We start from the raw sequence: 27,939 nt of genomic DNA on the forward strand, positions 1-27,939 counted from the left end.
TCCCCACCAGACTTGCAGTAACAGTGAGGGCAGAGCCAGCCTCATTTCACGGGGGCTCTGCTCCGGCGACCTAAGGATCCTGTCCTTGCACCTAATTCTAAAAACCCATCTGACACCCCTAGACGGGTAACCTCATCTACCAACTGGTCATAATGACATTTCCTTTGGAGGGACGCTTTGAGGACAAAGAAAGGTCAATGAGAAAACTTGCTGCTTTGCAAATTGTGGTGACCGCTCTGAGGGGGGCCAGGAGGGTGGACAGAGGTAAGGGCCTCCTGGTCAGCCCTGTCCCCACATCACACCCATGGTGCCTGAAGGGTAGCAAAGCTCCAGGAGGAGCCCACACTGCTTCAGGGAGGTGGGCCATAGGCCTCTGGAGCTGGGTACTTCGCTCGTCGTCAGGGGAAACAGCCAGGGAGGCTGTCTTCCTGGGGACTCTCAGTGCATAAATGGTCAGACCCTCAGGGCCTCAGTTGGCCTTGTCTCTAGTGTCACGCAATATTTAAGAGTTGTTTTTTTGGTTTTGTTTTTTATTTTTTACAATGACGGGGTCTTGCTATGTTTTCCAGGCTGGTTTCAAACTCCTGGCCTCAAGCGATGCTCTCACCTCAGCATCCCAAAGCATTGGAATTACAGGCGTGAGCTATCATGCCTGATCTGAGATCTGAGAGTTGTAAGCCCTCTCAGGGCTATGGACGCCTTCGTGTGTTAGGAAAAGTCAGGGAAAGGGGAGGAGCACCCAGTTCTGTTTCCCCATCGGGACAGTGGAGATGGCGTGGCCTCCATGGCACAGGGACAGGTGAGGACATGGGCTGCCTGCGCATGCTCACCTTAGGAACTGTGCCCCTGTGGGCCCCAGGGCAATGATCCTGCTGGCCAGGCCCTCCTCCTCGGCCAGTGGGGGCGGCGTGCTGAGCTTCTGGGGCTTGACCAGGCGGCAGGTGATGCGGGTGGGCGCTGCGCACGTCCGTGGCGGGATCACCACTCGCAGGCCGTTGTGGCGACTTCCTCTCATGGAACCACCCCGGGCATCGACCATGAAGCTCACCAGAAACCTAAGAGTGGGGCAGATGCACGCTGGGCTTCTGGATCCCCTCTGGGAGATGGAGACAGGAGTCCCCGAGCCCTGCGCCTGCCACTCACCCTGTGTGCACCGGGCTGGCCACCGGGCTGATGTTGTCTGAGGTCTCGGTGGCCGGACTGCTGGGGATGAGGGAGTCCTCATCATACTCTTTAGATGCCTGAGGACAGAGAAAAGGTCCTCCTGTTCCACTTCCTCCCTGGCCGGCTGGATGCCGTGCCAGGGCATGAAGGCTTGGAAGAGCCTTGCTGCTAGAAACCAGGTGCCACGTGGAGAAAGTGCTCCCACGGGACCCCACCGCCCTATCAGACAAGGCTGTCCTGGAGTCTAAAAGGAGACAGGAGCTTCCTCCCACCTCCATGCCTCTCCTGGGCTCAAGACCCTGGGACACAGCCTTGGAATGAATGGAGCCAGTCCTCACCATTCAGTCTGACTCCTGGCCCCCAGGCCCACTGCACCTGCTGCAGACCCGCCCCCTTCTTTCCAGCTCTGCCCACGGGGAGCCCTGCCCTCGGCAGGCCAACTTCCTCTAGGGTGGGCACTGCATCCCAGCACCATGACCGCCTCACCACTTAGCTGTGGGCGGGCTACCTGCCCTGTGGACATCTGGAGTCCACGAGGTGAACACAACAGACTCCCACCCTTGTGGGGCTTCCTGCTTCCTCACCTGTATAGCAGGGACTTGCCTTAGGGTAACACTGCAACTACAGGGATGCCAGCCTGCCCTGGCACAGCCAGCAGGACCTGAGCCCAGCCTTGGTGCTCTCTAGATCTTCATGTTTGCTTTTCCCCCAGTCCAGAACATCCTTGTCCCTCACCCTTGTTGATCTAATCCTCTCCACTCCCCACATCTCACCTCCTCCACAGATGCTCCCGGCCACCCTGGGGCTGGCTAGGGCCTCCCTGTTCTGCACTCTGCCAGCACTCACACCACACAGTGGAGCACTCCCCTGCTCTCCCTCCCAGTTCTATGCTAACTGGGTTCATGCGTCCGAGTCCAATCTTTCCGGTTGGGCCCTGGCTCCCAGGAGGCAGATGTCCAGCCCTCCTGCCTGAGCCTGTCCAGGGCGCACAGCAGGAATCCAGTAAACATCTGCTGGCTGGAATTCCTACCCTAGGCCAAGAGTTGAAGACAGTGGGCTGGTCAAGGACCCGCAGGTTTCTCACTGCTGCTGTCCTGGGCTGCATCCAAGGACTGAGCCACCACAGGATAGGGCCCCATCTGACCATCTCTCCCAGATGCGGCCCACCCAATGCCGCCGATGTTGCACCATTATGAGGCATCCAAGCATGGAATGCCAGTTGGACAGTGAGTGGCATGTGAGCTATTAGTGTCTATTGTGCTACGTACAGGCCACCCGTCAACAATCACTGTCCCGGGGTACTCATGCTCTCCACGTGGGGAAGCCACAGACAAGCAGCTTCTTACCTGCTCCTGCTCTTCTGACCTGATCACCACTGTCTCGGGTGTGACACAGGGAATCCTGGGGATGGCTGGAGATTCCACCCTGTATGCCAAGACCACCAGAACATCACAGGGCTGATCCACATGTGCACACAGCTTCCTCTTCCTCTTGCCTCCAAGTCTCTCCCTCCTGCTTTCCACTCCGGAGCCTAACTGCCCTTCACAACCTGGTGGAAGGACCACCTCCTCCTCCATGAAGTCCTCCCCAATGACTCCAACCTACACTCGCCACCCCTTTCTCCTCCTTTAGAACCTGTTGACAGAATCCTCGCTCTGGCTAACAATATATCTTTCTGTGTTGCTACATGACCACTTGGTGTGCATTTCGATCCCACCAAATGAATCCGTAAGTTGCTTATGGTCAGGGTTACAGCTCTGTATTTCTTTCTAACAGATGTCTAGCAAATTCAAATGGAGCAAATGGCCCCATGGTTTCACTCCCTGCTTGTTCAGGGACATTTCCATCTTTTCAGAAAACATCTAGGGTTTAGTGTTTCTGCAAAGTCATTGATGCTAGATTGCTTTGCAAAATGTCCCTGTGTACACTGTGCCCACAGTGAGATAACTCATAGCAGTCACGGGGGAAATGAGAAATGTGGTCCAGACAGACCTGAATCTCCCCTGGCTTGTACCTAACATACCTCAGGGGCAGGATGTAGTCAGAGTTCGAGCTTAGCCTGGCAATAGTTTCTAATGTGAATCTTCCTCAACCTTTTTTTTTTTTTTTTTTTGAGGCGGAGTCTCGCTCTGTCGCCCGAACTGGAGTGCAGTGGCCAGATCTTGGCTCACTGCAAGCTCCGCCTCCCGGTTTACGCCATTCTCCTGCCTCAGCCTCCCCAGTAGCTGGGACTATAGGCGCCCGCCACCTCGCCCAGCTAGTTTTTGTATTTTAGTAGAGACGGGGTTTCACCGTATTAGCCAGGATGGTCTCGATCTCCTGACCTCGTGATCCGCCCGTCTCGGCCTCCCAAAGTGCTGGGATTACAGGCTTGAGCCACCGCGCCCGGCCTTTTTTTTTTTTTTTTTTGAGATGGAGTTTCGCTCTCATTGCCCAGGCTGGAATACAGTGGCACAATCTTGGCTCACTGCAACCTCCACCTCCCGGGTTCAAGCAGTTCTCCTGCCTCAGCCTCCCAAGTAGCTGGGACTATAGATGCGCACCGCCACATCCAGCTATTTTTCTGTATTTTTAGTAGAGATGGGGTTTCACCATGTTGGTCAGGTTGGTCATGAACTTCTGACCTCAGGTGATCCTCCTGCCTCAGTCTCCCAAAGTGCTGGGATTACAGGTGTGAGCCACCGCGCCCGGCCATCTTCCTCAACTTTTGGATGAGAAGTTGAGTGTTCATAAGAGGGAGAGGGGTTATGGATATAAGGCTGTGAATGAGGGGAGCCTGGGAAAGGAGGGGAGACTAGAAGAGGAGCAGAGAGGCATCCAGGCAGCATGGTGTGAGGAAGGCCTCCTCCTGCCCTGGTGGCTCAGGTGCACAGCTAGCGCATCCTAAGGTGCAAACTGTCTCTCTCTGCGGGCAGCATGCCCAGCACCTGGCCTGCTGTGCCCTTCCTCCCTCTGGAATCCCTGCTCTGAGCCACAGGGCTACATCTTGGCATCCTCCTAGGGACCCTCCCAGGAGCCCTGCTCACACTTGGTCTAGCTTTGGCACAAAATCCAGGAGCTCCTTCTCTTCATCGACATCCCTGGAATCCGGCCTCTCAGCCTTGGAGCCGATGAGTTCTTCCCCTGAAACAGCAAGAGCTCAAGTGAGCGACAGGGTAGAGGGAGAAGAGTCCCTCTTTCTTTTTAAAAAGCTCTGTTCCCACTCCGCCTCTCAGAGCTTGCTCCTGAGGAGTGGGGAAGGCCTTGATGCTGCAAGGAGACCGGGAGCAATGTCTTTGCCCAGTCCTGGTCTTCCAGCTCTGGGATAGAGAGCAGGGCAGCCAGCTCCTGACATCTTAGATGCCTGACGCTTTGCAGGAAGCCAAAGACACAGCCAGAAAGAACTTTCTTCATTTAGTTTCAATTCAAAACAGCCCTTTTTGGGTGCAATGACACCAAAGAAGGAACTGTTACTGCTCTTTTCCACTCCACACCAATAGAAGAATAAACTACAGTGGAACTGGACCCACTCAATTCAAAGGGCTGGAGAATTTTCTGTAACCATGGCAGCCAAAACCTCATTACTTCCAAAGCCCATCACAAAGAGGTTCAAACTATGGGTCAATCAGCTGCCTGCACCTCTGACTGCCCCTTTGTTTCTCTCTCCTAGTTTGAACTGGAGCTGGAGCCCCGGCCCTCAACCTTGAGGGGTCATTCAATGCCACCCAGCAGTGAGCACCATGGCTTGTGATCTGGAGCTGACAGGATGGAAGAACAACAGCTCATGCAGTTATGATCACAAACATGGTGGCATGGGCACAGACACAGAGATGGACCGGCAGGAGCTGCCTGCCGGGCATGGGTCTCATGGGTGTGAATTCCTTGGTTTAGTTGAGCTCCTGGCTCCAGATTATTAGCTGTCAGAGGAAGATGGAAAGCAGGAATGGATTAGTGAGCATCTGGGTTGCTTAGGGTGAAATGCACTCTAGTGAGAAAAGACCACAGGAAACAGAAAGCGTTCCATACCCATTATAGTTATATGAGCAGTTCCTGGAAAGCAAAGGAGAGCAGAGTTGAAAGAAGGACCACATTGAAGGCAATTAAAGCGAGAGACATATATTATCCAAAGGAGCACCAGACAGCTCTGCTTCTCTAGTTGACAAAGTTATACAACCATGGAATAACCCGGATGGAAAGGACCACCGAGCTGATCCAGCCCACCCCACTATTCAACATCCCCGGAGGTGAGGACCCTACTACTCAATATCCCCATCTAATTAGTGATGAAATAAGGTTTGTTGGGGGTAGGAAAATACTGGAAGCATTCTGTAGTTCATAAAAGCTGAGACTATAGTAATTTCTTTCTTTTTCTTTTAGAGACAGGGTCTGGCTCTGTCACCCAGGCTGGAGTGCAGTGGGGTGATTACAGCTCACTAATTTTTAGTTCCAATTTTTTTGTAGAGACGGGGGTCTCCCTATATTGCCCAAGTCTGGTCTTGAACTCCTAGCCTCAAGCAATCCTCCAACCTCGGCTGCCCAAAATTCTGGGATTACAGGCATGAACCCAGGCACCCAGCCAGACTATAGTAATTTCATAATCACAGAAATAACCCAAAACCTACTGACCCGCTATGTGGTTGAAGTGCAGCTTAAAAGGCATTCTCACAGATTTTGAATAATCCACTTAGTATTCATTCAAAGCACAAAGAAAGAACCAGGCAGAATTTTATTACAGTTCCTCATGGCGCTGAGAGCTGGTCTGAGTAGAACCACGCTCCAATTTGATACACATCCATAATCTATGCAAACACACATGTGTTTTTGAAACTTCATGGAATTTTAAATTTAGTCAATGTTCTTTCATCTAAGATTGTATTAACAGAGTAGTATTTTTGATAATAGACAACAGCTATAAAAAGCAGGTCTCCCCACTTTCAGTGTCCATCTACAGCTCTTGGGCGTGTTGTAAGAGGACAAAGCCGGCAGGTGGCAGGAAGCCCCCTTGGAGGGTGCCCAGAGCCCCTCTGTCCCCACCAGCCTGGGCTCATTACCCCAACTTTACCTTCATCTTCCGAGACATCCAGGATCTCATCAACTGTCTCAGGGAAACTCATCCGATGCTTATCACTGACTAACTAAAAGGAGAAAAAGCAGATAACCCAAACTAGAGCCGCACGCATTTTTTACCAGCCCAGCGGCTCCCTGGTCACGCCTGTGGGGTGTGCCTCAAATGCAGAAAAACGGACGGAGGAGGCGCTCAGCCTGGAAGCTGCCGGGCAGGAACCACTGAGATGGGACCCGGGAAAACTGGCTTCCCATCTCCCCAAACCCCATCCACTCCGCTGCTGCTCGGAATGCTGGTCCTGCCCCGAGTCCTCGGGCCGCTAGGTGGCAGCACAGCCCCGCTGGAAGGAGGACAAGCTCCCACCCGTCGGGCGCTGCGCCTCCGACCGGCGTCCTGGAGCCCCAGAACGCACCCCACTTCCAGAGTAACCCCGGGCACGCCTCTGCGCCAGGTTGAGTGTGTCCGGGGTGGGTGCGGGGGAGAGGCAGACATACCACGAAACTGGTTTCATCCGTGACGACCTTGAGCACGTCGGTGACAGAAATGTAGCCCAAGCGCTTGGCTATGGCCAGAGGTGTGGTTCCATCCTGGGAAAAGAGCAGCCCGGGTGCAGTCAGAGGATGGAGTCTAGCAGGCGCCCCTGGCCCCTTAGACACAGATCGAGTTCACCTTCTAGTTGTTCAGGAGAACCTGAGTGGACAGATGTCACCGTGGGGCCCAGAACGAGATCCCTGCACGTGTGTGTGCCTAGATGTGTGTTAGCAGCAGCACCCAGAGATGGGTGTGGGAGGAGGGAGGGCAGGGGTGCTTTCGATCTGCAGTGTCAAGTGTGGGGCCTTGCAACCCAGCAGAGGAAATCTCCCAAGGAGAAGTCAGGCTCTGCCAAGTGGGTACCCACCGGGAAGAAGGTCAGAAAGTTAGCAGATGCAATTTTAGGAAGATGAGGACAGAGGGAGGCTGCTTGCTGCTCCCAAAGTCTGTTCTTAGGTGTCAGTGATGGGGTATTAAAGTAGTTGAATTAATCCATATACTTCAATGAACTCTAATCGGAATACTCAGAAATCACAAATCACCAGCAACACAGCAAGGGCATACTTTCCACTTTGATTTGAAGAGAAAGAGCTATGTGATCATAAATGGATACTGAGGCTTGATTTTTCTTTTGACTTCTCTACTTCTAGGATGTGCCTTGGGCTCCATTCAGATTCAAGCCCAGCTGCAGCTGCAATTTCTGCAACCCCATCTACAATCAAGGATCCACTTTTGTGTGTGTGTGTGTGAGACAGAGTCTCACTCTGTCGCCCAGGCTGGAGTGCAGTGGCGCAGTCTAGGCTCACTGTAACTTCTGCCTCCTGGACTCAAGTGGTTCTTGTGCCTCAGCTTCCCGAGTAGCTGGGACTACAGGTGCCTGTCACCTCACTCAACTCATTTTTTTTTTTTTTTTTTTTTTGAGACGGAGTCTCGCTCTGTCGCCCAGCCTGGAGCGCAGTGGCCGGATCTCAGCTCACTGCAAGCTCCGCCTCCCGGTTTACGCCATTCTCCTGCCTCAGCCTCCCCAGTAGCTGGGACTATAGGCGCCCGCCACCTCGCCCGGCTAGTTTTTGTATTTTTAGTAGAGACGGGGTTTCACCGTGTTAGCCAGGATGGTCTCGATCTCCTGACCTCGTGATCCGCCCGTCTCGGCCTCCCAAAGTGCTGGGATTACAGGCTTGAGCCACCGCGCCCGGCCAACTCATTTTTTTTTTGTATTTTTAATAGAGACACTTGCCCTGGAGTGTTGGCCAGGCTGGTCTCTAACTCCTGACCTCAAGTGATCCACCTGCCTCGGCCTCCCAAAGTGCTGGGATTACAGGTGTGAGCCACCGCACCAAGTCAAGGGGGTCCACATTATTTCAGAGATAGAAGCAAACACGGAGATAATTTCATAGAACCTCCGCATGGTCAGATGAGAAAGCTCATAGTGAACAATGATTGCTGATGTCACTAAAGATAACCTCGAGCCTGAAAGATTAGGAACCACCCAGGACATTGAACTATGTTCACTTGCACCATATTGAAAACAGTTTCACATATTTTAGAATGGGTTTCAACAAATATTTATATATATGGTATATATGTGTGTATGTGCATATATATATGTATATGTGTGTGTGTGTGTGTGTGTATATATATATAAAGACACAAGGTCTTGCTCTGTCTTCCAGGCTGGCTGTCAAGTGGGCAACTGGAAAATGGACACTGAACTGCAGTGGCACAATCACAACTCCCTGCAGCCTCGACCTCCTGGACTCAGGCTATCCTCCCACTTCAGCCTCCCAGTTAGCTGGGACTACAGCTAATATGTGTCACCACATCCACGTAATTAAAAATTTTTTTTTGTAGATTCAGGCACTCACTGTGTTGCCCAGGCTGGTCTTGAACTCCTGCCCTGAAGCAATCCTCCCTCCTTAGCCTCCCAAAGTGCTGTGATTACAGGCGTGAGCCACTGCACCCGCACTCAAGAAGGATATTTTAATAAACATAAAAGAGGAGGGAAAATGGTGATTAAAAGGAAAACGATCAATTTACCAGAAAGAGGAACTGATCACAGCGCCCCATCCCCAGGATATTCAAGGTAGCTATAGCTTTAGGGTCTTGCGGCCCTGTCCGGGCCCCAGACATGTGCATTAACCTATACGGTTAGGGGAGGTCACCCAGGGCTGCTGCCACAGGGAGCAGTTTTCTAAACTCAGGAGAGAGAGTGTACTCACCGAGCTGACCTCGTTTGGGGAAGCACCGTTTTTCAGAAGCAGAGTCACGATGTCTGTGTGTCCCTGCTGGGCTGCCTGGTGCAGGGGGCTGTATCCTAGCTGCAAAGCAAGCAGACATTTTGGCAGGGTTAGCCAACCATTAGACAGAGACCTGCCTACACATGATAGTGCCTGTCCATCTTCGAAATGGGACATTAATAAAATGCATTTCCCCCTTTCTTCCTTCAGCGTCCACGGTCAACTGTGGTGGAACCCCTAGTGGCCCAGAGCAGCAGCTCTGGCTGCACCCTGATGTGGCATGGAGAAGGGTCAGTGCAGGAGTCGGGGCTAGGGCATCCCTGTACCTTGGTCTTGGCATTTACATCTGCCTGGTGCTGCAGCAGAAACTTCACCAGCTTGATGTTCCCGTAGTGACTGGCCACATGGAGGGGAGTGTAGCCCATCTGAAAAGCAGATGAGAAGGAGTGACCAGAGCTCTCCTGAGCCGGGCATCACATGAAATCCTTCCCAAAGCAGCCAAATCAAAGAGAGAATGGACAGGGAGCCCCTTGAAGGCTGACACTGAGAAGCTGAATGGCTGCTGCTGGGCAGAGACCACCAGGCTGAGATGCTTGTGGGAGACCCAAGGGGAGATGTCAACCTGGCAACTGGAAAATGGACACTGAACCGCAAGAAAAGGGCTATGCTGCGGTCGTCAGTGCATGGGAGATCTGAGAGCTTTGGAGGTGAGTGAGGTCCCCCAGGATAAAGTGGAGGGTGAAAAGTGGGGCCGAGGGAGTGAGGCCGAGGCAGAAAAGAGGGAGAGGGAAACCTGGAGAGAGGAGCATCACAGAATCCCAGGGGGGCTATTTCAAGAGGAAGAAATAGCCTTCAGGCCTGGGAAGGGCGCAGAGATGAGGGCAGATGGGGATGTGAGGTCATGTTCACTCCAATGACAACAGGCTTATTTCCATTAGAAAGCTGAAATCCCATTGAAAAATCCCCAAAAGGCTGTCCAAGTGACTTAGTTGTGGCGTGATGGAATTTACGGGAACTGGTCATTGCTTATTGAAATGCACGGGCTTGGGACATTTGCTCATGTGAGTCTGGGCTGTTCAAGGAGTCTGTCCGGCTGAATTTTGTGGTAATGCTTCCTGTGGGCAGGCAGGCCAAGGCCCTCTGAGCTCTTTGGTCCCAAGTGTCCCGGGAAGCTGGTGCCAGATTCCAGAGACCACCCAAGCACAGGTCCTTCCCATAATGGGGTGAATTTGGGATCCTCAAGGCCATTCTAACCCACAGGACAGGGTCTCTTGGTGCAGGACCCCAAAAGACTAAACAGGGCCCGCAAGTGAAGCCTCAAAGATCCAGAACATTCTTAGATTTTAAGCAGATTCCTGTGGAAGCTGCAGGCAGTTGGAGACAAAACACAGTTTCCAGACTTTTCTCAGGGTGACTTCAGCATAACATTGTTGCTGGCATTTCTGTGCTACTCTGGAGGGGGCAGAAGTTCCTGGTACTGTCACTGTCTCTTCCTTTTAATATGGTTCCCTTGTGGGGAAAAGAAACAAAATGTGGCTTCTTCCATGAAGCCCGCCTCCTCGCACCGACTGAAAACACCCTGTCTGCCCTCTGTGCTTCCAGCTCCTCTCTTAAGAGTAAATATCAAATTACGCTCTTCCTTCCTGTCCCTAGCAATCACCTCCACACCAAACTGCAGACGCTTTGATGGCAGATTCCATTCACATAGCTCCTTACACACATCAGAGGTTCAAAGAAAGTTGAACTGAATTTAACCAAGTGCTGGAAGAAAAGGTGCTAAGCTTTTGTGTGAATCTGGGGAAACTTGACATTTTGACATGCTGGCTACTCGTATTAGACAGGTCTTAGAGTCATGATTAAACATTCGTCCCACTTTCTCACTGCAGAGGCTCAAAGGTCTAGCAAACTTTAAAAATCCCCAATGAGAAAGTAAGATAATGAGGAGTAGCGTTTTCAAACTCCACTGCCCGCTCTAGGAAGTGGCAGGGAAGAATGTTCCACTGGGTCTTCAGGGTTTCAAAGCCCCGTGGAAGATTCAGTTCTGAAGTGTGAGCAAGGAGTCCACACAGACTGAAGTTCTGGCTGCCTGCCTTACCCGGGTGGTGGCATCCACCATGACGCCGTGTTTGATCAGCACGTCTGCCACTGGAACGTGGCCTTCTTGTGCTACCAGATGGAGGGGAGTGAGTCCACTCTGCAAAGAAAAAGACGTTCATTACCTTCTAGCAAGTAAAGAATTCCAGGCCACAAGGAAAGAGCTCTGAGGTCTGGGAGCTGAAGCTGACTTTGCAGTCACCAACTAGTTATTTGGCTCCAGGCAAAGCTCTTCTTGTTCTGGGCCCCAATGTCCTTATCTAAAAAGTAAGGTGGTTACACTAGACCATGGGTTGGCAACTTTTTCTGTTAAGGGCCAGATGATCAATATTTTTGGCCATGTCTCTGTATGACTAACATTTAAATGAATGGGCATGGCTGTGTTCCAATAAAACTTTATTTACACAAACAAGTGGTGGGCCAGATTTGGCCCATGGGCCCATAGTTTGCTGACTTCTGATCTAGATGAACTTTATGGCACTTTCCCAGTGTTGGTGCTTTATGGACTGCCCAATAAAGAATGCCCTATTTCCATGGTGAATTTCAGAGCCCTGTAGCCTTGGTTTCCTAATCTAGACAATAGGGGTTATCATGGATCCATCTCAGGGGCAAGGTGAGGAGTGCTGGAGAAAGCACAGGTGAAGCACATTGAGAGGCACACAGTGCTGTTTAAATGAAGCACGCTGGCTGGGTGCGGCAGCACATGCCTGTCATCCCAGCACTTTGGAAGGCCAAGGCGGGTGGATCACCTAAGGTCAGGAGTTCGAGACCAGCCTGGCCAACATGGTTAGACCCCCATCTTTACTAAAAATACAAAAATAAGCAGGGCATGGTAGCTCATGCCTGTAATCCCAGCTGCTTGGGTGGCTGAGGCAGGAGAATCACTTGAACCTGGGAGGCAGAGGTTGCAGTGAGCCGAGATCGCACCACTGCACTTCAGACTGGGTGACAGAGCAAGACTCCATCTTAAATAAACAAACAAACAAACAAACAAACAAACAAATAAATAAAGTACCATACTGTTATCACTGCACAGCCAGTGCTGGCATGGTCAAGAAGGCAAAGCATCCCACCAGGAGTGAACGGACCATATTCTTGCACGTGGCATCACAGCTTCCTCAGGAAGGCAGTAAGGTATCAGAGATGTTGTTTGACATGTGGGCACCCACAGGAAAATATCAGAAAAGTCTTCTCTCCCCTGGACTTTGCCTCAATACCCTTTGCTAACGTGGGACCAACAAAACTGGATTTCTCTGCAGGCACAGACCATGTCCCCTCTACGGGACTCCACTTGCCCTCCTCTGCCTTCTGCACATCCCGCAGGCTGACCAGAGGCTTGTGGGTAGTCATGACACCCCACCACATGTCACAGCGGCCAGAACTGGCGGGCCTGTCCTGCAGGCAGACCGGGGATGGCTCAAATGAGAACAGTCCTCAGTTGCGGAGTGACTGTGTCAGCCTCTCAGGCAGGCGCTCTGCCTCATTCTTGAGCTAACACCAATCATCTGCCTCGTGAGGGCGGCGTGTGGATGACAGAGTGGGTTACCAGTCACCTTACTGCCTTCTGTCAAAGCTCCCATTAAGTGGGGCAGTGAAGGAACCCAGAATGCCATGAGATATAATGGTCCTACCAGAATGGTTCCCTCATTGGGGGTCAACTGTTCAAATTTGTACAAAATGTGCCAGATTTTGTACAAAATCTACAGGTTTTTGTTTTTTGTTTTTGTTTTTTTTTTTTGAGATGGAGTCTCGCTCTGCCGCCCGGGCTGGAGTGCAGTGGCCGGATCTCAGCTCACTTCAGCTCACTGCAAGCTCCGCCCCCCGGGTTCACGCCATTCTCCTGCCTCAGCCTCCCAAGTAGCTGGGACTACAGGCGCCCGCCACCACGCCCGGCTAGTTTTTTGTATTTTTTAGTAGAGACGGGGTTTCACCGTGTTAGCCAGGATAGTCTCGATCTCCTGACCTCGTGATCCACCCGTCTCGGCCTCCCAAAGTGCTGGGATTACAGGCGTGAGCCACCGCGCCCGGCCAAAATCTACAGGTTTTTAAGAAACCTTAAGTTGCCCTGAAAATGCTTGCCTTTCTGAGTATTTGCTATGTGAATTTATCATCGAAGAAGTGGTTGTTCACATTGCATGGTTCCACTTATATGAAATGTCCAGAACAGACAAATTCCTAGAGACTGAAAGATTCGCGGTTGCGAGGGACCAGGGGCTCTGGGGGAAATGGGAAGTGACTGCCAACAGGTACAGGGTTCCCTTTGGGGGTGATGAAAGTGTTCTAGAATTAGATCATAGGCTGCTGAATTCTGTAAAAATACTAAAACACATTGAATTGTAGAGTTTGAAAGGGTGCCTTCTAGGTGAATTATATTTCGATAAAACTGTTATTTAAAAAAGAAGTGATTTTTAGTCTTTTTTTGGGTCACACATTCCTTTGAGAAGCTGAGAAACACTGAACACTTCACCCAGAAAACTGCTCACACACCCTTCCTCCCCAGATGTGTGCGCAATTTTAGAAGGCTTTATCCTCACCTATTGTCGCTAGAGTAAGAACTCCCAGTGTATAGGTCAGTAGTTTTAAAATATCTTTCCCCCACAGAACATAGAATATTTAGTCCCAAATGATAGAATGTACTCCTGAAGGTAGGTGCCGGCCTATATTTGGGAAAGTGTATTATGGATTTTAATATTGATCTTTCTGCAGATCCTTAAGTCAATCTGTTTAGAAAGATCAGCAAAGGCTTTGGCATCAGAAAGGCTCAGAATCCTGCTATCTCGGGACTAAGCAACCTTTCTGACTCTGTTTATTCATTTATAAAACGAAGGTGAAATGTACACAGGGCTGTTCCAAGGTTTACACACACACAGCCCTAACTCAGAACCTGGGCACACATAGATACTTAATATGCAGACACCACACGTTGTTAGCCAGCACTCCAGGGCAGATCCAAAGACACCACGTCTACCTTGTTCCCCAGGTTGCCATTGGCTTGTTTCGAGAGCAGCAGAGCCACCATCTCTGCATGGCCCTCCTGGGCAGCCAGGTGAAGGGGCGTCACACCTTGCACCGACTCGGCGTTTGCTGAACCCCCATACTGCAGCAGACTGCGGGCCACCTCCACCTGGTTCTGCTTGGCAGCGATGTGCAAAGGGGTGTAGCCATTCTGAAACAGAAGAAGCCACACAGAGCCTGGTTACAGGAATGCTGAGCTGACAATATCAACACACGAGCAGGGGCTGAGTCTGGTTCTTGGCCGGCTGGACACCCAATGAGCAGGGCTGGCGTCACCCAGGAGCAATTTAGGTAAACGAACAAACAAACAAACAAAATCCATTTGATTTGAAGCCAGCGCCTCAGGCTTGCATAGCTTCTGTATGTCCACCTTTTTTCACCATCTGTTTTCTGTTATGCTCCGACAAACTGCTGGACAGGAAGAGAACTGGAAGGCCAGGTAAGGAAATGAAAGGTTCTCATTTCTTCCTTCCTGCAATAAGAGCCAAAAACCCTAAATATTTCATAAAGAAGAAGAAACAACAGCCCCTTTTTTTCCCAGTGCAGCTGGGCCAAGTGCTGCCCTCTGGGCCTTGCCGGCATTAGGTAGGGTGGTTTAAGGGACTTGCACCTGGCAAGGGACTTGAGGATGTGGGACAGTCCTCACTCCACTATTAACTACCTGTGTGACCCAGGGCAAGATATTCCATGACCTAGACTTCCTTCTGTATCTTTTAAGTCATTAAAAGTGGATAATAGCATCTATCTTTTTCATTTCTCAAAGTTGTTAGGTAGACCAAACATGATACTATATGTGAAGGTATGTTCCAAAATTAAGATATAAAAAGTTGGCAGGGCACAGTGGCTCATGCCTGTATTCCCAACACTTTGGGAGGCTGAGGTGTGAGGATCACTTGAGGCCAGGAGTTTGAGACCAGCCTGGGCAACATAGCTAGACCCTATCTCTACAAAAAAATTAAAAAATTAACTGGGCATGGTGATGCATGCCTGTAGCTACTCAGGAGGCTGAGGTGGGAGGATGGCTTGAGCTAAGGAGTTGGAGGTTGCAGTGAGCTCTGATCGTACCACTGCACTATGGCCTGCAGCAGAGTAAGACCTTGTCTCTACACATAAAAGTTTTAAAAAGTAATGCACTTGTGTGTCATGGTTTTGCAGTGCACTGGTTTGCAAGACATTATAATTGCATAATGAGATGAAGGAGCTTGCCTCAAAAGTAAATCAATGATGTCACTGTGCACTGTTTATTCAGCCAATTTTTGTTTTTATTATTATCATTGATAGCAAGACTGTCTTAATGAAGGAAGCAGTGCATGGGTTTACACTCTGGAGCACACTCCTTATCTCCCTGCAGGCAAGAGACGGTTCCCAGGTGGGCTCCTTTGCTCATCACTGCCGAAAACCACTTTCACCTGCATTATCTTTTTTGTGCTTCATTAAAACCACATAAGGTCACTAGGGCAGGCATTTTTATTATTATCCCATTGTGTGGAGAAAGAGGCCAATTCTCTGTGAGGTTAAGTGCCTTATTTAATGTCACATAGTAAGCAGAACAACAGATAACCCAGCCCTGACCTTCTGATTGCACAGCCCAGGTAATTCCAGCTAGAACAGTGGTTCTCCAACTCTGATGTGTACACAATCCCTTGGGACCTTGTTAAAATGCAGTGTCTGATTCAGAGGCACTAGGGGGGCCCAAGATTGTGCATTTCTAGCAAGCTCCCAGGTGATGCTGACAATGCTGGTCCAGGGACCACACTTTCAGTAGCAAGGCCCTAGGGCACTCAGGGTTAAGGGCAATGCCAGGCTGGAGGACGTCCTGGACATGCGCCCACCCGGGCCCATAGCAGATGGCTGCCCAATGTGGGATCTGTCTCAGGGCACGAGATTTCCCCACCTCGGCCAGCATTCCTCTGGCTGAGGACTGAGTTCTCCCTGCCAGCCACTCTCTTACTGTGGAAACTAACATTTCTGATTCTGCCAGGATCACTGGTCAGGAAGAGGAAAGGGAAAGAAAGGTGCCGGCCAAGGCAGTCAAAGCCCTGGGTACAGAGAAAGCTCAGCAAGGTGGGCCCATAGGCGGCTTTTGTGGTGAAATGAAAAGTTGTGACTTACCCAAGGAATTGAATTAAATTGAAAAATCATTCTTTTTGAAGAATGACGTGTGATAATCCTTTCCAGTATTCTTCCTTTTTAATTTGATTATGTTATGAGAAAACATTAAATTGTTCTTTGTAGGTTGTGTTCATGTAACAAGATCAGCATTTGGATTATAATAAGTTTAATTAAACAGCATGATTTTTGCACTGTATTAAAAGAGAGCAAAGGAATGGGGTGTGATGCCACAGATCCAGCCTGAGATGCAGGGTTGGCTCAAAAGGGAGCTAAGCCTCCCCACAACGAGACACAGCGCACCAGTCAGCACTGGCCCAGAGAAGCCTTTCACTATGGAAACGGAATATAAAACCCTAAGCCCCCAAACAGACCCCAGTTGGACCAAAGAGATCCCAGAAAAACCTAAAAAACTGAATTCCCAGCCATGAAGGAAGGGAGGTTGGACACGCCTTGCTATACCCACTCCCTTTCGGAGTTTAGGCGCAACTGACCAACATTCATGTTAAAAGAGATCATAAGACTAACCAAAGGGACTCTCTGTGACAAGACACCAAATTATCAACAGGACCCAAGGCCACAATAGGCAAGGGCTGAGTCACACGTCCCCTGGAGGTCACTCGGCCCAGGACACTGGTGAACAGACCCTTCTCTCAACTTAATTCTTTTCTGCTGATTCCAAACTTTTTTTTTTTTTTTTTTTTTTGAGGCAGAGTCTCGCTCTGTCGCCCGGACTGGAGTGCAGTGGCCAGATCTCAGCTCACTGCAAGCTCCGCCTCCCGGGTTTACGCCATTCTCCTGCCTCAGCCTCCCCAGTAGCTGGGACTACAGGCGCCCGCCACCTCGCCCGGCTAGTTTTTGTATTTTTAGTAGAGACGGGGTTTCACCGTGTTAGCCAGGATGGTCTCGATCTCCTGACCTCGTGATCCGCCCATCTCGGCCTCCCAAAGTGCTGGGATTACAGGCTTGAGCCACCGCGCCCGGCCATGATTCCAAACTTTTAGATAAAGCTTTACTCCTTTAACCAACTGCAAATTAAAGAATCTCTGAATCTGCCTATAACCTCCGGGCCCCTGTTTCTAGGTATTTTTGTCAATATATACCTTCCATGTATTGATTTATGTCTTTACCTATAACTCCTGCCTCCCTAAATGCATAAAACCAAACTGTAACCTGCCCCAGACACACTTTCTCAGGACCTCTTGATACTGTGTTGCCCAGGGCCATGGTTATCACATCAGCTCAGAATAAACCTCAGAAATACTTTATGGAGTCTGGTTTTTCCATTAATAACTACATGAAAGCAACGATTATTAGGCTTTTTTTCTTGAGACAGAGTGTTGCTCTGTTGCCCAGTCTGGAGTGCAGTGGTGAGATCTTGGCTCACTGCAATCTCTGCCTCCTGGGTTCAAATGATTCTCCTGTCTCAGCCTCCCAAGTAGCTGGGATTACAGGTGCATGCTGCCATGCCCAGCTAATTTTTGTATTTTTAGTAGAGGCAGGGTTTCACCATGTTGTCCAGGATGGTCTTGAACTCCTGACCTCAAGCGATCCGCCTGCCTCGGCCTCCCGAAGTGCTGGGATTACAGGCTTGGGCCACCGTTCCTGGCCCTATTAGGCCATCTTTTAATGTACAAAGGACCATCACTTGAGCAATCTGCAGTGTGTTCACGGATGTATCCTCAGGAATCCCAGGTTACCTGGGAAGCAGTGATGTCCACACTGGCAAGGCCAGCCCCCTGTCCTGCCCTGGACATGGCTCAGGCTGCCAGGTAAACCTCTGGTTAAAATTGAGATACAAGTGCCACTGTCACTCTCAGAACATGGAGTGTTCACAGAACAGAGCTTCCCCTAAACCGGGACTGAAAGGAACGAATGAACTTCTGCAGGTGACAAGGACAAGGACAACTAGGCTGGAAAGTAATGGAGAGGGGAGGGAGGAATGTGTGCCCGCAAAAGACTCTTCTTTCCCAAGGAAATGAGCTCATCCTAAGGAATGCACACGGAGGGAGCTCTGCCCAAATGTTCAAACAACGTTAGCATCAAAATTAGAAAGGGGAGGGTTTGGTTTGGGTGCAGAGAGATTTGCATGTGAAATTCTACAAAATTGCCAGACTACTTTGGAAACTATTTTTTGCCATGGAAACAAAGCCCATCTGTACAGGGTTTGTGCTTGGATTTAGTTCTCTTTAAATATAATGAACCTGGATCCCTTTCCTTTTATATAATTAGGGGAATGAGGAGGAGGAGGGGAGTCCAGGTTTTTATTTTTAGAGGCAGGAGTAAGTCGACATCGCAGCAGGGCCATGTGCTCCCTCTGCACAGCGACGTGGGGCTCGCTGCAGCAGTAGCGAGGACAGGAGGAGACAGCTGTCGGGAGCCGGCGTCTGCAGAAGAGTGATGATGCAAGATGGGGACACGTGTCTGTCCAGGGAGGGAGAATGCGCTGCACCGACACTGAGGCTCCCTGCCTGGGCTGCGGCGGCCCTAAGCCAGCAGATGTTGGCTGGAGTCATGCGGGGTCCCACCCTTAGGCTCCTTCTCTGCGGCACTTGGACACCTGCCACATGACGGATCACAGGGGTTTGCTCTCCCATAGATTATCCTGTTCCCCGTGTGCCTGGCTGCCCCATAGAGTGCGGGGACTGCGTGTGGCTTTTGTCTTCCTGGCCCCGCTCCCTCTCCTCTCCCCTTCTCCCTGCTGGCCACCAGTCCCATGGCACCTATCCCTACACAGCCTTGTCTTCCCACAGCAGGCAGCCTGTTCCCAAAAATGATTATTCCAGCTTCATCCTCGCACTACCCAATCCCGTGGGGTCTTCCAGAAGCTACCCATCTGCTCCCTCCTCTGATTCCCTCAAGGGCCACGGAACCTGCTGCCCTGAGCAGCTCGCCTCTGAAGCTGGTGTGAGGTCGGGCCAACATGTCTCATATTCAGGTAAGCCTCTCTACAAAAATGCCACCATCAAAAAGTCTGAGCTCAGAGAGAAATGAATTTGGAGGCGATCATTCTCATTTTAAAGAGGTCCCTTGCTTCCAGTTTCCAGCAAGCTCACCAGCAGCCCTGAGGATTTCTCAAAGTACGGTCGCTGTGGCCCCAGCCTCAGAACCATGCAGAGAGTAGGTTAAAAATGAGGCTTCCAGGCCACACTGCACAGTCCCACAGAGTCGGAATCTGCTAGAACCAGGCTCACCACTCCCCAGGGATTTTTATCCACACTGATCTCTGACAGTCAGTTTACAAAACCCAGCTGACACGCAACTGCTTGGGGACACATTTGCTGTATAAAACAAGTTCTGCCTCTTCGAGGTAAGCCCTGGCTGGGAATTGTTACCCACTTCCCATCCCACTCCTGGGCCCTGAATAGCACGATTACAGGACAGGTAACATGTGTGAAAATGAGGCATGATTCCTGAGGTAAAAATAGCAACAGAACGCAAAACCCCTGGGCTGCTGTGGAAACCCCCCTCCCTGAGGGACTGGAAGGTAGCAGGTGACCTGCTCTCCGGGGCAGCTGGGGAGAGGCGCCAGTCTTACCCAGGCGGGGCTGTGCGGGGAGCCACCCCGGGGAAGCAGCAGCTTGACGATGTCCAGGTTGTTGTGATGGACGGCCACGTGCAGGGGGGTCAGGCCATTCTGCAGAGGAAAAAGACAAAAGAGATCAGATGTCACTCCCACGGACTTTCTCCCAGGGTTCCCTTTAGGCATGGCAGCACCTATTTTACACAGTAAAATCCTGTTTAAAATCCTTCCCAGGCCAGTCTTAACTTGGAGTCACGACAGAATGTCATCGGCAGGACCCAGAGCCCTGTGGGAACCAGAGGGGACGTGGGCAGTGAGATCAGCACATTTGCCCAGAGAAGGCCGTTGGGTCTTTCCAAATGGATAAGGCCGGTGACAGAAAGGCCAGTCTTTCCAAAGGGCATTCTCTCTCCATGGCTACCCATGGAAATAGGAACAGGCCGGGTGCAGTGGCTTGCACCTGTAATCCCAGAGCTATGGGAGGCTGAAGAGGGAAGATCACCTGAGCCCAGGGTTTGAGACTAGCCTGGGCAACATAGTGAGACCCTGTCTCTATAATTTTTTTTTAAGTTAGAGCCGGGCATGGTGGCACCTGCTTGTAGTCCCAGCTACTCAGGAGGCTGACACTCAAGGATGGCTTGAGCCCAGGAGTTGAAATTGTAGTGAGCCATAATGGCAGCACTGCACTCCAGCCTGGGCAACAGAGAGAGACCCCGTCTCAAAAAAAAAACAAGAAAAAGAAAAAAAAAAGGATGGACAACATAGGCAAGAGATGGAATCTGCAAGAGCTGAATTGCATCCTCTGTTCTTGCCTCTAGCCTGAGAGCTGCAGGGGAGGGCGGGGTTCAAACTCACTTTTCCGGCAGCATTCGGGTGTGCGTCCTGCTCCAGCAGCAGCTCTGCCACCCGCACCTTCCCATACTTGGCTGCCACGTGCAGAGGGGTAAATCCTTTCTGAGGAGAAACACAGGCCGTCAGGACATCGGGGCCCCAGGGCTGTCCTCTCTGGAGAAAGGGCCCATGGCAAAGGAGGCTGCCCCCCTCTGCTGGCATGGAGATGCCAATAAAAGCAAAGGCACAGCCATTTTTGAGCCCTCCAGGAGGCTGAAGACCTCAGGAGTGGGCAGGCATCCCTGCACTTGCTGTACACGCTCCTCTGGAGAGAGGGTCTCGACCACCTCGCAGTGGTAGTTGATTGCTGGCTAGCTGAGGGCAGGGTATGAGTCTTAATCCTTCTCATATCCCCAGAACCTGTCTGTGACTTGCCCAAAGCAGGTTTCAACTAATAATTGTGCCATGATAAATGGATGAAGGCTGGCTGGGCGTGTGAGAAGCTGTGATTGACCTCCCGTTTTGGGGAAGGATGGAGACACGTCGGGCTTGCAGATGGCGGGCAGCCCCGAGTGTGATGACCCTTCCAGTTGCTTGCAGCATCACTGAGGTGACAAAGAGAACCAGGCACGAATTCCCCTCCAAGCCCCAGGCCTGGCTGAGTGAGCCTGTTGCTTCCTTAGACCGAGAGGAGGGAGGTTGTACCTTGGTCATGCAGGCCTGGGATGCTTCCTTTTCCAGAAGAGCCAGGACTGTTTCCACGTGGCCCTCACGGGCTGCGATGTGCAGGGGCGTGTGCCCAGCAGTGGTGGCCAGGTTGGGGTTGGCATTGTTTTCCAGCAGGAGCTTCACTATGTTTGTGTGGCCGATGCGAGCTGCACAGTGAAGTGGGGTCTGGTCATCCTGGACCCCGAAGCGAAAACAAAGAAGAAGAAATGCTGATGTTACCAAATCCAACTTTTCATCTTACAGAATAACAAGGCAGGACCCAGAGAGGGCAAGTGACCTTCTCAAGGTCACACAGCTAAGAAGATGAAGAGTCAGGGTTTGAATCAAGTCTCTGAGTTACAGGAACCAATATGCTGTACCCTATTGAATCCTTACAACAGCTCTTCAAGTGAGCTGTTATTTCTACCTAATTTCGCAAAGACCCAGCCCTGCCATCTGTAAAATGGGAATAATAACATCTACTTGCTAGGGCTCATCTGGGATCAAGCAGATAATGTACACGTTTCTGTGTTTGTGTATAAAAGGCACTCAATGCAGTGTGGTTGCTCATCTGTCTCCCATATCCTTTCTGAGAGGATGCGCTTGTCTTTCTGCTTGAACTCTACTTTGATTTTCTCTGTGCTGGGGTCAGGAGAGTCTCAACTGCTGACAGAGAATGAGGACTTTTCATCCACACCCCCAGCTTCCTGCTTCTGAATGCTGCTATGGAGCTGCCTGGGCCAGGTTTCATGGGGCCCAGCTGGAGGCATCCCTTGAGGGCCCCAAACACAAATCACAGGACTGACTCTAAGGAGAACCCATCGTGGCCTGTGGTTAGGAAGCCTGCTGTTGGCCAAGTGAGCAACTGGCAAACTCCACAGCTCTTCTCACTGCCTACTCCTCCAACCCCCGCAAAATGTGCTTACAGCAAGGGGGAACCCTCCAGTTTTAGATCAAGTAATTCTTGCCTGATTTTCGCTGGCAATGCTTTCTTCAAAAGGTTGCCCCCCTCCTTACATGGCAACTGTCGTCGTTAGCCCAGGACATACTCAGCCCAACCATGCACCTTGGACTTTCCTTATTTTAAAGAAATGTGGCGCTAATGCAAAAATATCCCTGGTCTTCTCAAACCCCCTGCAAAGCAGAATCGGAGCACGCGGAGCGACCTGATTGGGATGAAAAGCGATCCCCAGGCCACAGTACTGCAGCCCTGCCTGGAATGAGGATGGGTTCTCTGCACAGTGCTGGAACTGCTCACATCTGAAACCCTTCTCTTCCTGCCTTCACAACTCACCTTGGCCTTGGCGTTGACTTTGGCTTTGTTCTGGAGTAAATATTTGGCCACTTCCGTGTGCCCAGCTCTGGCTGCCATATGTAGCGGGGTCTCCACTTTCTATAAAATAACAAAATTGTAGAACTGTTCATACATGCCTGCTGTCCAAAACTGCACACACAGAGCTAGGAAGTGCAGCTTCGAGTGGCTTGGTGGGTTTTTGTCCAAGAGGTGGAGTTGCCCCAGCAGGCACTCTTTAGTCTGGTGTGTGTGCATGTGTGCATGCGCATGTATGTATGTATGTGTGTGTGCACGTGTGCAGGTGCAGGCATGTATGTGAGTGCATGTGTGCATCTGTGTATTCTAGGTACACTTAAAAGTAAACCCCAGAGCTAATGAATATTCAAAAATGTAAATGTATTCCCAGTGAACACTTACAGACATTCCAAAATTATTGTCCAAAACAAAACCTCCAAGGTTTATGGATGTGTGAGAAATTTAATCCAGAAAGCGTCAGTACACAGGGATGTCCTCCCCCAGTCTGAAGCATTGGCTATTCTGGGAATTGTAGTTCTGTCCCCAGAGAAGAGGCCTGGGAGCACTGGTGAAAGCTGCCCTCTGAACTCTTGGTCTAGAGGAGCAAGTCCCTTGCCTGCCTGAGGGCTTACCACGTTGGAGACGTTGGGCGATGCCCCCCGCTGCAGGAGGTTCTTCACGATGGGAAGGTGCCCCATGAAGGAGGCCACGTGGAGAGGTGTCAGGCCAGACTGAAACAAACAAGGGCAGAGTGAGATAAGTGGGAGTCTTTCCGTTCCCCTGAAGAAGAGAGAACCTGACAGCATCTAACGCTTTCACAAATGGTTTTCCAAGAAAATGGAGTTATATGAGGTGGGTTTGCTTCCAAGAAAATGGTTGGAGAAAAAAATTACCGTGGGCAAGTCGTGCCCACTCTTACAACTTGCAAAAATTGTGTCTGATCTTGGAAAGCTCCGTGAGACTTGACTCATATTCCCTTGTCTTAGTCACCTCTAATTCATTCCTTCCAGCAGTCCAGACTTGCAGACACACACACCCCTGCAGCCACTCAAAGCTACAAAGAGCGACTCTTAGAGAGGGTGGGTCAGGGGAGACCACAGGCCTGCCCCCAGGCTCCTCTGCAGTCTCTCCTACCTCAGTGACCGCGTCAATCGAGGCTCCCGTCTTCAGCAGCAGCTCCATGACACGAACGTGGTTCTTTTTGCAGGCGATGTGTAAGGGGGTAAAGCCATTCTGCAGCCCACACAAAGGAAGACAGACAAGCAGGAGTTTACACATGGGCCCAAGGAATGCCCAGAAGACCACCTCGCTGCTCTAAAAGGCAGCTGCTGCCCAGGCCACCAGCAGATGCCTACAGACCAATCAATGAATTAATGCCAATTGATTAGTCTTACAATGTCAATTAATGCAAGTCACATAACAGACAGGTGGCTCTCACTTGATGCACTAGATATGTTCCTGAACATGTTGTTTATAAACTTTTAAAAACAATTTATTCACATTTTGGATGCACTAAAAGATCCTGCTGTTTAAAGTCCCTTAAGGGTAAATTTACAATAAAAGAGTACTTTTGTGAGGCAAATCATGTTCCCTCTTCCCTGAAACCACTGATCATTTTTAGTGAAATGGATTTCTGCTCTAAAGTGTGATGTACTCTGAATATAAACTCTGAAGGGCAGAAAAGTATGTTTGTTTTTATCTGTTTTTTCAGTGCTTTACCCACTTAAGGCAGTGGTTCTCAAATGTGGGAGGTGGTGGTGGGGGGTATCATTTGCACCTCACCGCCAAAATATGTGGCAATGTCTAGGGACATTTTTTATTGTCAACTAGGGAAGGAGAGCTATGAGTGCCTAGTGGGTAGAGGCCTGGGATGCTGCTAAATATCCTACAACACACAAGACCACAAATATCGACCCAAATGTCAATAGTCCTGAGGCTGGGAAATCCCAACTCCCCTACAATAGCATGTGGCCTGCGGGCATTGCTCAGTGAAAGCTTTTTTGAGTGAGTGAGTGAGTGAGTGAGTGAGTGAATGAGTGAGTGAGTGAATGAATGAGCCATCCTCTGCCATCCCTGGAGGATATCCTGCCCCTCAGTTCTGCTGCCCTGGGAAGGGGCAGAGAGGAGATGTGGTTACGGGCATGCTTAGTGCAAAGCTACAGCCCTACTGGATCCCCAGACCTCCCTGGGAGGCCCTGTCCTGGGAAGGAGGCAGAGGAACCACAGGAGGGATTTGCTCTGGGCCTGAGCTTCCCTTTACATGAGTGCCATGAGAACTGCAAGCCCCTCTATAGACGAAGGATGCTCAGCTCCAGCCACCTCACACATCCCCAAAGCAGCTCAGAAAGCCACGTAGCCCCTAAAGAATCACTCAGCTCCAGGCCTGACTTCAGTGGACAGGTGCCCCAAGCCTGTATACCTACCATGCGGGATGCTTCCTGAGTCCGGTTTCCTGGGCCCAAACTCACGCCTGACCTCAGCCTGGTCACCAGGGGCAGGGGTCAATACCTAGCTGGGTATGCAGTGGAGGGTGCAAGAGGGGTGCACACCAGGCCCCCACCATCCTGTGCTGTCACACCGCACTTCTCAGGCCTCGAATCCGGGGAGCTCTGGGCACCTGCCGCCCTTCCCACAGGTCCAGCCATGCCTCTCTGGTCCTGCCCCGAGCCTGCCCTGACCCTCTGCACCTTCTCCAGCAGCCCCCACTCACCAGGGCTCTGGAGTTGGGTTTGGCCCCTTTATCCAGAAGGACCTTGGCCACCCTGTGGTGTCCGCAGTGGGCAGCCACGTGGAGCGGGGTCAGGTGGTCCAGGGTGATGTCGTCTATCTCTGCGTCATATTGCAACAGGAGCCGGACACAGTCGAGGTGGTCTCCCTGAGCCGCCATGTGAATTGGGGACAGGCCGTTCTGGGTAAAGAGGAAAACACAAGCAATCACAAAGCCTTCTGGGGACTGAGCATGGAGATTCAGGACGGCTCCAACGTCACTCCCTATTTCTGCCCTACACGATGCTTCCACAAGGCCCCGGAGGGAGCTTGGCTCACCCTGGCCTCTACACTTCTGCCAGTCTCTGACCACAGACATTCTCCTTTCCGCCTGGCCAAACCTTCAAAGCCATCTCCAGCAGGCCCACCTCTTCCAGAAAGCCCTCCCTGACCGCCCTAGACTCCAGCAGGCTTTCCTTATCTGCGCCATGCACTTGGACCTTATTCTCATATTTGCCCAATTACACTCATAGTTAACTGTTTAGGGGAGTGTATCTTTTCAACTTTTCTCTTTACTTATATGCCTCTTAAGATCAGTGACTGAGCCTAATATTTCTTCTTAAATGCCCCACAGTGCCCAGTAAATGCATGTAATACACATTGTGGTCCTTAAATTATGCAATTTTGAATAAATGAATGAATGAATGATGATAAAATAGAACTTGGATCTAAATCCCTCTGTTCCTTATCCCTGCCAAATGCAGTTCAGTTAAAGAAAATTCATTAAGGATACTCATTTCTCAAACAGCAATTTGTTGAAAAAACATTAAAGAGAAAGGAGACTCACTCATTCATTCAGACATTGATTCAACACATACTTATCAAGTGATTAATGTGTTCCTGGTAATAGGTTAAGCTCTGTGGAAACAGAAGAGAACAGACATGAGCCCTGGCCCCAGGAAGCTTGTGAACAAACATGGTGGTATCTTTCAGTGCCCTGAAGTGGGATGAAAAATGATCAAAGCACAGAGGTGAAAATCAAACAGATGGCGTCCTTGCTGAAGGAGGGGCACTGGGAGGGAGGAGGTGAGGCCTGAACTAGGACTTGAAAGGAGCTGAATGGAAGTTCACCAGGAGGACCAAGGGGGAAGAACATCCTAGTGAAGGGAGCAGCATGTGCAACATCACAGAGGCAGCTACCCTAGGGGAACCCAGGGGCCTCCATGCAGTTCGACAGGCCAGGGCAAAGGGATGGCAAGCATGGAGGCGGGCTGGAGAGGAGCCTGGAGCTGCGCCAAGAAAGACTAGGAGCTCAGAACTTGGGACTTCAGCTTTTCGAAAGTGGAAATGAGAGGATTTTCATCAAGGAAGACGCAAATCAGGTTCCATGACAGCAGATGTTAGTGTTACAGGCTGAATTAGGTCCCACAAAATTCACATGCTGCAGTCTTAACCCCCAGGACCTCAGAATGTGACCTTGTTTGGAAACAGGGTCTTTGGGGATGTAATGAGCTAAAATGAGGTCATTAGTGTGAGTTCTAATCTATGACTGGTGTCCTTAGAAACAGGCAGATTTGGACACCTGCACAGCAGGAAGATGCCACATGAAGATGAAGGCAGAGGTCAGCATGATGCTTCTATAAGCCAAGGAAACCAAAGATTGTGCTCAAACCACCAGAAGCTCGGGGAGAGACCTGGAAAAGATGCTCCCTCACAGCCTCAGAAGGAACCGACCCTGCCAGGCACTGTAGCTCACCCCTGTAATTCCAGCACTTTGGGAGGCCGAGGTGGGCATATCACTTGAGGCCAGGAGTTTGAGACCAGTCTGGCCAACATGGTGAATCCCCACCTCTACCAAAAATACAAAAATTAGCCAGGTGAGGTGGCATGTACCTGCAAGCCCAGCTACTTGGGAGGCTGAGGCACGAGAATTGATTGAACCTGTGAGGCAGAGGTTGCAGTGAGTGGAGATCACACTGCTGCACTCCAGCCTGGGTGACTGAGTGAGACTTCATCACAAAAAAAAAAAAAAGGCCGGGCACAGTGGCTCATGCCTGTAATCCCAGCACTTTGGGAGGCTGAGGCGGGCGGATCACCTGAGGTCAGGAGTTCAAGACCAGCCTGGCTAACATGGCAAAACCCTGTCTCTAATAAAAATACAAAAATTTGCCAGGCATGGTGGTGCATGTCTGTAATCCTAGCTACTCGGGAGTCTGAGGCACAAGAATTGCTTGAACCCAGGAGGTGGAAGTTGCAGTGAGCCAAGATCATGTCACTGCACTCCAGCCTGGGTGACAGAGAGAGACTCTGTCACAAAAAAAAAAAAAAAAAAAAAAAAGAACCAACCCTGCTGACACCTTGATCTTGACCCTCCAGCCTCTGGAAGTGTGAGACAGTAAGTTTCTGTTGTTTAAGCTACTCAACGTGTGGTTCTTTGTTAGGGTGGACTGAGCTAACTCAGTTAGTTACACTTGCATTTCAGAAAGGTTGTACCATAGTTCCCAATTGAAAAGTCACATATTCTCATATTCTCAGAAAATACTTATCATAAGCATTCCTTTCAGCCCCATTCTAATGATCTGGATAATAAAACAAAATATCTTAACTTCTGGTCATGTATTATGTTTAAATACAGCACTCCTGGAAAAACGTTGGGAATTTCCTGACC

At 50.5% G+C, this 27,939-nt stretch overlaps 1 protein-coding gene across 10 annotated transcripts in view; it reads right to left on the reverse strand.

The window, feature by feature from the left end:
• The window catches only part of ANK1 (ankyrin 1), a 243,895-nt gene that overhangs the window by 43,607 nt on the left and 172,349 nt on the right, over positions 1-27,939 (reverse strand). For 9 of the 10 annotated variants that reach the window (XM_033232131.1, XM_033232122.1, XM_033232146.1 and 6 more), the window contains exons 10-27: positions 25,276-25,473; positions 23,700-23,798; positions 23,198-23,296; positions 22,551-22,649; positions 21,254-21,451; positions 20,573-20,671; positions 19,733-19,831; positions 14,039-14,236; positions 11,072-11,170; positions 9,303-9,401; positions 8,959-9,057; positions 6,703-6,795; positions 6,206-6,278; positions 5,170-5,193; positions 4,191-4,287; positions 2,511-2,589; positions 1,144-1,241; positions 831-1,055 (exon numbers count right to left, since the gene is read on the reverse strand). In XM_033232131.1, coding sequence (XP_033088022.1) covers positions 831-1,055; positions 1,144-1,241; positions 2,511-2,589; positions 4,191-4,287; positions 5,170-5,193; positions 6,206-6,278; positions 6,703-6,795; positions 8,959-9,057; positions 9,303-9,401; positions 11,072-11,170; positions 14,039-14,236; positions 19,733-19,831; positions 20,573-20,671; positions 21,254-21,451; positions 22,551-22,649; positions 23,198-23,296; positions 23,700-23,798; positions 25,276-25,473 — 2,075 coding nt within the window. The remainder of the gene's footprint in view (positions 1-830; positions 1,056-1,143; positions 1,242-2,510; positions 2,590-4,190; positions 4,288-5,169; positions 5,194-6,205; positions 6,279-6,702; positions 6,796-8,958; positions 9,058-9,302; positions 9,402-11,071; positions 11,171-14,038; positions 14,237-19,732; positions 19,832-20,572; positions 20,672-21,253; positions 21,452-22,550; positions 22,650-23,197; positions 23,297-23,699; positions 23,799-25,275; positions 25,474-27,939) is intronic. The other variant, XM_033232135.1, reaches the window with a different exon arrangement.

Source organism: Trachypithecus francoisi, unplaced genomic scaffold (assembly GCF_009764315.1).
Source record: "Trachypithecus francoisi isolate TF-2019V2 unplaced genomic scaffold, Tfra_2.0 Contig01440, whole genome shotgun sequence".
Taxonomy (NCBI): Eukaryota; Metazoa; Chordata; class Mammalia; order Primates; family Cercopithecidae; genus Trachypithecus; species Trachypithecus francoisi.